At 47.4% G+C, this 10,093-nt stretch overlaps 1 protein-coding gene across 1 annotated transcript; it reads right to left on the bottom strand.

Annotated features, from left to right (window-relative positions):
• Positions 1-2,351: 2,351 nt before the first annotated feature.
• On the bottom strand, positions 2,352-5,352 carry lrfn4b (leucine rich repeat and fibronectin type III domain containing 4b). Its single transcript, XM_041954099.1, has one exon. The coding sequence runs from the start codon at positions 5,163-5,165 to the stop codon at positions 2,352-2,354; it is 2,814 nt and encodes a 937-aa protein (XP_041810033.1). The 5' UTR covers positions 5,166-5,352.
• Between the last annotated feature and the right edge of the window lie 4,741 nt (positions 5,353-10,093).

Below are 10,093 nucleotides of genomic sequence, written 5' to 3'. Positions count from 1 at the left end.
AGGTGTTTCACAAAATTATCGACAAGTAGCTACAAGTACTGTCAGAAACAGCCAAAATGACTGTAATATTCCTTCTTTATTGATGCCGCCTGGAAATAACTGCAGCTGAAAATTTTACCATGCTTTATTTTATCCCTAGATTTAGGCCTGCTGTTTTGAGCTTGGATGAAATAAAATTATAGATTTGGCTAGCCAGTACTACGTCATTGCAAAAATATCTTCTAGATTCAGGACTTAACAGCCTCCTTTCTTGGTGCATTGAGCTCAGTAATGTTAGTCAACACAGCTGATAACCCTACAGATGATGATGACCCATGTGTAGACTGGAACATTAGCCTTAGCGAGCTAACATTAATGGGGCATTCATGTGGTGTCAGAAAGTTGGCAAAAATTGTGGTACACAACTTGTCAACTTTGACGTCATACACACAGAAACGCAGCGGACAAAGATAAATGTTTGGTTGATAGTCATGGAATGTGGAGAGACCTGATGTTCCCTGCTGAGGAGGGAGAGACGCAAAAAGAGTGCCAGGGCTAAGCGCCTTGCTAGTAAGAGACATTATAAACCAGTCCTCCCCACGATCATCACAGGGAATGTGAGATCTCTCAGCAATACGATGGATGGGCCAGCTTTGCTGACTCGGCAGCAGAGGGAACAACAGGATTGTAGCATGATGCTGTTCACAGAGATGACTAACTGCGATAACTTCAGACATGAACGCTGCATCGCACGGTTTTAAGATGATGTAGACAGAAAGGATAAAGGAGAATGTTAAGAGGAAGGGAGTAGGGCTGGCAGTATTTGTTAATGCTCGATGGCATAACTCTGGACACACCACTATTAAAGAACAACCTTGTAGTAAGGACGTGGAGCTGTTAGCCATTAGCATTAGGCCATACCATCTACCAAGTGATTTCTCGCATGTTGCGATAGCAATCTATATTCCACCTCTGCAAACACTGACGCAGCCTGTAATGTCATCCACTCAGCTACAAACAGGCTGCAGAGACATCACCTGCATGCCCACCTTCTTCTCTCTGTCCTCCACTCTCAAGGAAAAAAGAGGGTCATTAGGATGGGAATAAAGAGGAGCTGAAGAATGGGCAGAGGAAGCTGAGAAAGAGGGCAAAACTGCTGTAAGTGGAAGATGGAGGATTGGCTGGAGCAAAACAACATCAGTGTAGTCTGGAGGAACCTTAAAACCATCTCTGGCTACAAGGAACCCAACGCCCAGCCTCTCGGGGACCAAAAGGGGGTGAATGATCTGAACTGATAGATTTGATTGGTCATCTGTCCTTCTCCTGTCTAGACCTCCCTGCTCTAACCCCTTTCCTGTGTCCCACAACACTCAGCTCACAGCCACCATGTGCATCCACTGCATTTCCTGCCCTCCCAACAACACCACCACCCACGGCCTCCAGCACAGAGCACCCCTGCCCCAAACTGTCCCTCACAAATAACCATGTGAGTAAAGAACTCCAGATGGCATCAGCTCAAGACTCCAAGAAGTTCTTTGTAGACGAGTTGTGCAGGACAGGGTGAGTGCCACAGCTGTAGAAAACATGTGCAAAAACTCCCTGGAGAGGCTGGTTCAGGTTCACCGCCTGATGAGCCCAATGGAGATGCTCCTGTTCACCGCAGGAAGGAGAGATCCAACAGGTCTTTCCGTCCTACTGCTGTGAGACTTTACAGTCTACTCCCAGTAGACTACACAGACTGAATCGTGTGTATATACTGTGTGTATACATGTTTTTGTGTTTTCTGATGCTTTTTACTCCTTGTTTGGCGGCGGTGAGCTGAATGCTTTTTTGTCTGTTCACTTTCTTTAACAAAGTTGTGATTAGCTTTTAGCTGTCCGGCTATGTTTATGTGGCTGAGCCCTGCATGCTTTGCAGAAGAGGTGAGTGTAATGGCCCTGGTGAGCTCAGACCCAGACGCAGAGAAAAACACAGGAGGCAGGTAGAAGTTGAAACAAAAATCACTGTCTTTACTGAGTTATCAAAAAAAGCCAAACACAAGGAGTCCACGAAGGCAAACAATACAGACAGGAAAAAGGCAAAACTCTTCAAAAAAAACTAAGGCAGGGAAATACAACAAACACTGGAAGCCAAACGTAGCAAAGCACAAGGAAATATCACTAGGAACAAAGACGATCTGGCAGAGACATGTGGAACTGGTGGGGATATATACACAAAGGGAAGGGAGGGAGGCTAATCAGGGGCAGGTGAGTAAGTGGCCTCAGGTGGGGTTGATGAGAGGCGGGAAAACACAGGAAACTGGAATGACACAAGAGGTAGAGTTACAAAAATAAAACAGGAAACATGACCGGAATGTTACAGTACCCCCCCCTTTAAGGGACGGCTCCAGACGTCCCAGGCTGGTCTGCATGACGCTTGTGAAAATCCCTTATGAGGGACTTATCCAGGATGTCCCTAGACGGGACCCAGGACCTCTCTTCAGGACCATATCCCTCCCAATCAGCCAGGTATTGGCAACCTCTACCCCTGCGGCGGACAGCCAGCAGGCGCTTCACAGTAAAAGCAGGCCCTCCATCGATGACCCGGGCGGGCGGAGGGGGTTTGGAGGCGGGGACCAAGGGACTGGTTTTCACAGGTTTGATTTTGGAGACATGAAAGGTGGGATGCACTTTCATGGTTCTGGGAAGACATAATTGCACAGCCACAGGATTAATGATCTTGGAGATGGGGAAGGGGCCAACAAACCTGGGAGCCAACTTGCGACTTTCCACACGGAGAGGCAGGTCTTGAGTGGAGAGCCAAACCCTCTGTCCCACACGGTAACGAGGAGCCGGAGTACGCCGTTTGTCAGCCTCCTTCTTGTAGCGTCCTGAGGCCCGAAGAAGAGCTGCCCGAGCCCTCTTCCATGCAAGGTGACAACGACGGACCAGGGCCTGAGCAGATGGGACGGCAACCTCACCCTCTTGGTCTGGAAACAGAGGTGGCTGGTACCCATAAACACAGTGAAAGGGGGACAGACCAGTGGCAGAAACAGGAAGTGCGTTATGAGCATACTCAATCCATACCAACTGTTCACTCCACAGGGATGGATTATGGGAGACTAAGCATCTGAGAGCTGTTTCGAGTTCCTGATTGTAACGTTCTGTCTGGCCATTAGATTGTGGATGAAAACCAGAGGAGAGGCTGGCTGTGGCACCAATCAGTCGGCAGAACTCCTTCCAGAACCGGGAGGCAAACTGAGGCCCTCTATCTGAAACAACATCTTGTGGCAAGCCATGCAGACGAAACACATGAGACAACATGACCTGTGCCGTCTCCTTAGCAGAGGGGAGTTTGGCCAAGGGAACAAAGTGTGCCATTTTGGAAAAGCGATCGATAATGGTGAGTATGACGGTGTTACCTTCGGAGGGGGGCAAGCCCGTGACAAAGTCCAACGATATGTGGGACCAGGGTCGTCGGGGTACTGGGAGAGGGCGGAGCAGCCCATGCGGTCGTTGTCGTGAGGTCTTATTCTGGGCACAAACAGAACAGGCAGAGACAAATTCCCCCACATCCTCCACTAAGGAAGGCCACCAAAATCGCTGCTTAAGCAGACTGACCGTCCGACTCACCCCTGGATGGCAGCTCAGCCTGGAGGCATGAGCCCATTGCAGCACCCGTGGACGAAGCGGGATAGGGACAAAGAGGAGGTTCTGAGGACATCCCTCCGGAATTTTAGCCCCCTCCAGTGCTTGCCTCACCTCACTCTCAATGTCCCAAGTCACAGCTCCAATCACACAGGCAGCAGGCAGAATGGTAGAGGGAGACCTAGGAAGGTCATCAGGTTCGAACTGGCGGGAGAGGGCATCAGGTTTGGTGTTCCTGGAGCCGGGGCGATAAGACAGGGTGAAGTTGAAACGGGTAAAAAACAGGGCCCACCTGGCTTGACGAGAGTTCAACCTCCTGGCTGTTCTGATGTATTCCAGGTTCTTATGGTCCGTCCATACTAGGAATGGCTGTTCAGCCCCCTCCAGCCAGTGTCTCCACTCCTCCAAGGCCAACTTTACAGCCAACAACTCCCGGTTACCCACATCATAATTTCTCTCTGCTTTGGACAGTTTTCTAGAAAAGAAAGCACATGGGTGAACCTTATTGTCTTTGAGAGAGCGTTGAGAAAGCACCGCCCCGACCCCCACATCTGAGGCATCAACCTCAACGATGAACTGAAGCTTGGGGTCCGGCATGGAGAGGATGGGTGAGGAGGTGAACCGTTGCTTCAGGGTATTGAAGGCCTCTTCTGCTTGAGTGTTCCACTGAAACTTAGAACCAGGAGAAGTGAGGGCATGTAAAGGGGCTGCTATGGAGCTGTAGTTCCTGACAAAGCGTCGGTAGAAGTTAGCAAACCCCAAGAATCTCTGCACCTGCTTGCGGTCAGAGGGTGTTGCCCACTCAACCACTGCACTAACCTTGGCAGGATCCATTTGGATGCTTCCAGGTGACACAATGAACCCCAGGAAAGAGACTGACTGCTGGTGAAACTCACATTTCTCCGCCTTGACGAAAAGCTGATTCTCCAACAGCCGCTGAAGAACCTGCCGGACATGCTGGACATGCTCATTCTCATTCTTAGAAAAAATCAAAATATCATCCAGGTAGACAAAGACAAAACGGTTAAGCATATCACGAAGAACATCATTGACCAGGGATTGAAAGACTGCTGGGGCATTAGTGAGTCCGAAAGGCATCACCAGATACTCATAATGGCCATTAGGAGTGTTGAAGGCAGTCTTCCACTCATCCCCCTCCCTAATACGAACAAGGTGGTAAGCATTTCTGAGATCGAGCTTAGTAAAAAAGGTGGCTTCTTGCAACAGTTCAAAGGCAGAAAACATAAGAGGGAGGGGGTACCTGTTCTTGATGGTGATGTCGTTGAGGCCCCTGTAGTCAATGCACGGTCGCAGGGTCTTGTCCTTCTTATCCACAAAGAAAAATCCAGCACCAGCAGGAGAAGAAGAAGGGCGGATAATGCCAGCAGCTAAGGAGCTCTGGATGTATTGCTTCATGGCTTCCCTCTCAGGAGCTGACAGGGAGTAGAGGCGGCCCTTGGGGGGGGAGGTCCCAGGGAGAAGGTCGATAGCACAATCATAAGGTCTGTGTGGAGGCAGTGAAGTTGCACGAGCCTTGTTGAAAACCTCCTTCAAATCCATGTAAGCAGAGGGAACGCCAGACAGATCAGGGAACTCTGAGGAGGGGTCAACAGGCTTGGGGAGATCAGCAGATAGGAGACAGGATGAATAACATTGGTTACTCCAGCCCAGGATGGTGCCAGTAGCCCAGTCTATATGCGGATTGTGCTTAGTTAGCCACGGAAAACCAAGAATGAGAGGAAGTTCAGGAGAGTCAATGATGTAAAAAGAAATAGTCTCTGAATGGTTACCTGACATGAGGAGGGCGAGGGCTGGAGTCTGGAGTGACACATGACAGAGGAGACGACCATCAAGGGCGTGGGCCACCAGGGGGGAGGGGAGAGGCTTGAGTTGCAGCTGGAGCTGGCGAGCGAGGCCTTGATCCATAAAGTTCTCATCGGCTCCGGAGTCCACGAAAGCAGCCAATTCCAGGGAAACCACAGGAGATGAAATATGGGCCTGGGTGAGTGCACGGGAGGGTTTTGTAGAAAAAGTTCTGCTCACCAGTAACCCTCCATTTACTGATGAGCACTGCCTTTTACTGGGCAAGCTGCCAGGAAATGTCCTTTGAGACCACAGTAAATGCATCTTCCCTCTCTAAAGCGGCGCTGTCGCTCCTCTGGGGAAAGCTGAGTTCGGCCCACCTGCATAGGTTCCTCCTTTTCCCCAGGAGATGCTGTAACTTCCCCCCTGGAGCTCCCAGAAAAACTGGAATGAAGCTTGGATGGAGACCAGGAGGTGGGCTGCCCCCAGTGGCCGGGGGTTCTCCTCTCAGCCTGAGTCTTTTCTCTCCTTCTGTCAAACAAGCGATTATCAATTTTGATGGCTAGGGCAACAAGAGCATCAAAGTCTGAGGGCAAATCAAGTGGAGCGAGGTGATCCTTAATTTCATTAGACAGGCTATGCAGGAATGTGTCAGACAGAGACTGAGTGTTCCATTCGCTGTCAGCAGCCAGAGTCCGAAAGCGAATGGCGTGGTCTGCAACACGACTGTTGCCCTGTTTGAGAGCCAACAAACCCCGGGCTGCCTCTCGACCAGGGGTGCAATGTCCAAAAACCCTTTTTAGGGCAGCAGAAAAAGTCTCCTCAGACTGGCATACAGGTGACTGTCTGTCCCATTCCGCAGTAGCCCACTCCCGTGCTCTTCCAGTGAGGTTGGTGATCATGAAGGCAACACGGGAATGGTCAGTGGGAAACGCTGATGGTTGGAGGCCAAATGTTAGAGAGCAGAGAGTCAGAAAGGAGCGGCAGGTCTCAGGGTCACCGTCATACCTTTCAATGGGTGGAGCACGTGGTTCATGGCGAAGGACCGGCTGGGGATCAGGCGTGGCTGTGGAGGCAGGGGGGGCAGGCGGAGTAGAGGCAGCCTCTGCCGGAGCTTGCTTGCCAAGAAGCGTTAAACACTGCTGGAACTGGGTTGTGAGTGCGAGAAGCTGCTCCTTCATGGCATTCTGGAAGGCATCTTGGCGTACATGAAGCTCTTGAACACCTCCGCCCAACTTGTTCATCACCTGTTCATGGTCCTTCAGTCGCTGCCCTTGCGACTGGAGAGCAGCACGGAGAGCGTCATTCTCTGCTGGGTCTGACATAGCCAGATCGTACTGTAATGGCCCTGGTGAGCTCAGACCCAGACGCAGAGAAAAACACAGGAGGCAGGTAGAAGTTGAAACAAAAATCACTGTCTTTACTGAGTTATCAAAAAAAGCCAAACACAAGGAGTCCACGAAGGCAAACAATACAGACAGGAAAAAGGCAAAACTCTTCAAAAAAAACTAAGGCAGGGAAATACAACAAACACTGGAAGCCAAACGTAGCAAAGCACAAGGAAATATCACTAGGAACAAAGACGATCTGGCAGAGACATGTGGAACTGGTGGGGATATATACACAAAGGGAAGGGAGGGAGGCTAATCAGGGGCAGGTGAGTAAGTGGCCTCAGGTGGGGTTGATGAGAGGCGGGAAAACACAGGAAACTGGAATGACACAAGAGGTAGAGTTACAAAAATAAAACAGGAAACATGACCGGAATGTTACAGTGAGTCGCCTTATACACCTCCTATACACTAAACCCGACTGGTTTCCATATATCATTTGTAGAAGCAGCCACGTTCTTTGCTGTCATACACTTAGACCTTTTTTAATGAGGTACCAGCTAATCACATCATGTGTGTAAATGTGTAAAATGTAAAAAGTAAATGAATTGAATTAAACTAAGATAATGGCATAATGTAGGATTAAGATACTGTGCACCTCCCTCTCAGTTTTTGAGGCTGTTTAGTCAGTTAATTTCCGAAGCTGACCGTACAAACTTTTTGTGCATCATGGTAAATATTTGTGAATTGTCCTCTTTGGGTTGCATCTATCAAGGTCCCATAAAAAACAAACAAATATTTGACTAAAACAGGTTAAACAGCTCTTTTGGTCAGTCTGTGAAGCTGTTAAATCAGACTTTTAGTTCTCAGTAGGCCTCCTACTGTTCCTGTGTAGACTAAGCACTGAATGTGAAAGAGAGCATGTGAATTGATATGAATCCTATTCATATCTGATTTAATACAAACATTTATAGTATTTGTTTTTGTTTTGTTAAATCTTGTGTTTTATTATTTATGTGAATCACTGTACATCTCAGTACACATTTCAGAAAAACATTCAAAGTGAATCAAATCAAATGATCATTTTCATTAAAATGTGTATACTTTGGAAGCACCCATCACTATGTGTCTGCAGTTGAAGGACCTTGATTTCCACCAAGAGATGCAGGCACCCCATGGGCCAATCAAGAGGCATCGTTATTTTGAGTTTCTCCAAATCGGACCGGTGCATTTCTGGCTTTTCAAGGTTTTTAAATTTTGACCTTTAATTGAGGCACCCCCTGCTAGGCCAATCAGTAGAATGCCTGAAACGTCAGAGCTCTGCACCAAGATATACCATCAGTCCTGGTTTTGTTAAAAGCAGCCTGAAATCACATTTGTGTTACTATTGTGACATTTAATCAGAGCGCCCTCATTAGGTCAATCTGTGCAGTTTTTGAGTAGCAGAGTGCAGCAAGTTTTATGCCAACCACTTTCATGAGACTAAATTAGTGTTTGTTTTTTGTTTTTTTAACATCTGAAACAAAAAAATAATTATACTTCGGTTCTATCAGTGGAATGAAAGCAAACAACCTTACTGATGACAATGAGTCAACCCATAATGCAGCACACAGGCTCAGGGAAAAGTTGGAATGGTTTATTGTGAATCTAAACTCAAGGTAGGCAGGTGGCTAAGGAAAAAACAGTGTTAGCACAGAGGAAATGATTAAGAGCAAGTTTTTCACGTTTACCAAAGCGTCTGCTGCCACTGTGGGTGATGGAACGATCTGGTGATGACTGGGAGGAAAGTTGGATATAGCAGCTGATTAGACAATGACATGCACATGACCAGCACAGGAGCAAAGGAGCAGGAAGGAGTTGCACAAACAAATAAAGTTTGTGGATGCACAAGGGAACCAGAGGAGAACAGAGGACAGGGTAAACTCAGAAACATAGAGAAAAAACTGGAGAGGTGGAGACCATGACAGTACCTCCCTCCTAACAGGTACCTGCAGGCAACCCACCAGGTTTGTCCGGATGGCTCCACAGACAGTATTTGATGAAAGCTGAGCTGTGGGAGCGAGGAATCCAGGAGCATTTGTCTGGACTGTACCCCTTCCTACTCACAAAGTACTGTAGACCCTGGCCCTGGCAGGGCATATCCAAAGTCTGCCAAAAAAGACAGTGGACTCAATGGTTATCAATGATCCAGGCAAGTGGAGGGCAAATGGAAGGAAAGCACAAAGGGCTGGAAGACACTAGTTTCGGCTCAGATAGGGGAATCAAGGTCAAAGGTAACTTTAGTCTGACAAAAGATGGGTTAATGATCCTTTCAATTTCAAATGGGCCAATGTAATAAGGTAGCTTCTTAGAATCTGTCTTTACAGAAATATCTTAAGAAGATATCTACACTTTCTGACCTGGGATGTAGCTGGGGGCTGGGCAGCAGATTGGCCTCCTCCAAAATCTTGCAGCAGCATTGAAGGTGGCTATGGATGCAATCTTTCCCTCCTGGGCTAAAAACAGTGGTGATTGGTAGCCCAGAGAGCTTCAAAGGATTCCCCCATCTGTCCATGTCCGTCAGCTTTACTGCTTTTGAACTACAACTGACAAAAGTCAGCTAAAGCTGTTTTATTGTGTTTTAATTTATGTACCTGCTGGTCCAGCAGGTCAGTTTTTATATGAGTTTACTGACTTTCTGACTTCTACTATTAAACTGGACAAAGTGTTATTAGTTGCTGATTCCTACAAAACAATGGAAAACTGTACGTACACTGAAAATCTTTCTATAACCATATATTATTATTTTGAGCAACATGTTTCTAGTGCACTTACATGGGTTGTTATGCATTTGACTTTGTTTTTTCTCTGGGTCTAGATATGGATCATATCTGTTGTGAGAACTTACTGGTCAGTTATCATATATCATGTGTTTTCTTCCATGTCTCTGGACATGCTGTCCTAAAAGAACATTGCATTCCCGTATCATTTCTCAGCATACATCCGATCAGTTCTAGGAGGTACTATTGCAGTGATATTAATACAGATCTGCAGATCTATTGCTTCATCTTGTTGGACAATGGCAACTTTAAAGGTAAGGACTAGAGATATCACCAACACTTCTCCATGAATGACAGGTATTGGCTCCCTGAAACAGAAGTGTTGCTGTACTGTACGGTTATGGAAAGTCACTGGGCTAGAAGTGCATCGCCTGTATCTCGAGGATTTCTGATATTGTTTAATGGATTCGGAAAGGAAGCACTGCTTTCCATATTACCATGACTTTCTATCGACGATTAGAATAAGTTTCTACCTTCTTTGTTCATAATGATTAGGTCCACTTCATTCTGGGACTTGTCTGCCCATCTCTACCCCCTC

This window comes from Chelmon rostratus, chromosome 15 (assembly GCF_017976325.1).
Source record: "Chelmon rostratus isolate fCheRos1 chromosome 15, fCheRos1.pri, whole genome shotgun sequence".
NCBI lineage: Eukaryota > Metazoa > Chordata > Actinopteri > Chaetodontiformes > Chaetodontidae > Chelmon > Chelmon rostratus.
Note: the sequence above shows the minus strand (reverse complement) of the source record. Positions and strands in the feature narration are given on the sequence as shown.

Bases quoted from the DNA above. Each gene is read 5' to 3' on its own strand.
- lrfn4b (XM_041954099.1), bottom strand. From the start codon at position 5,165: ATGGATTTGAAGGAGGTTTTCAACAAGGCTCGTGCAACTTCACTGCCT.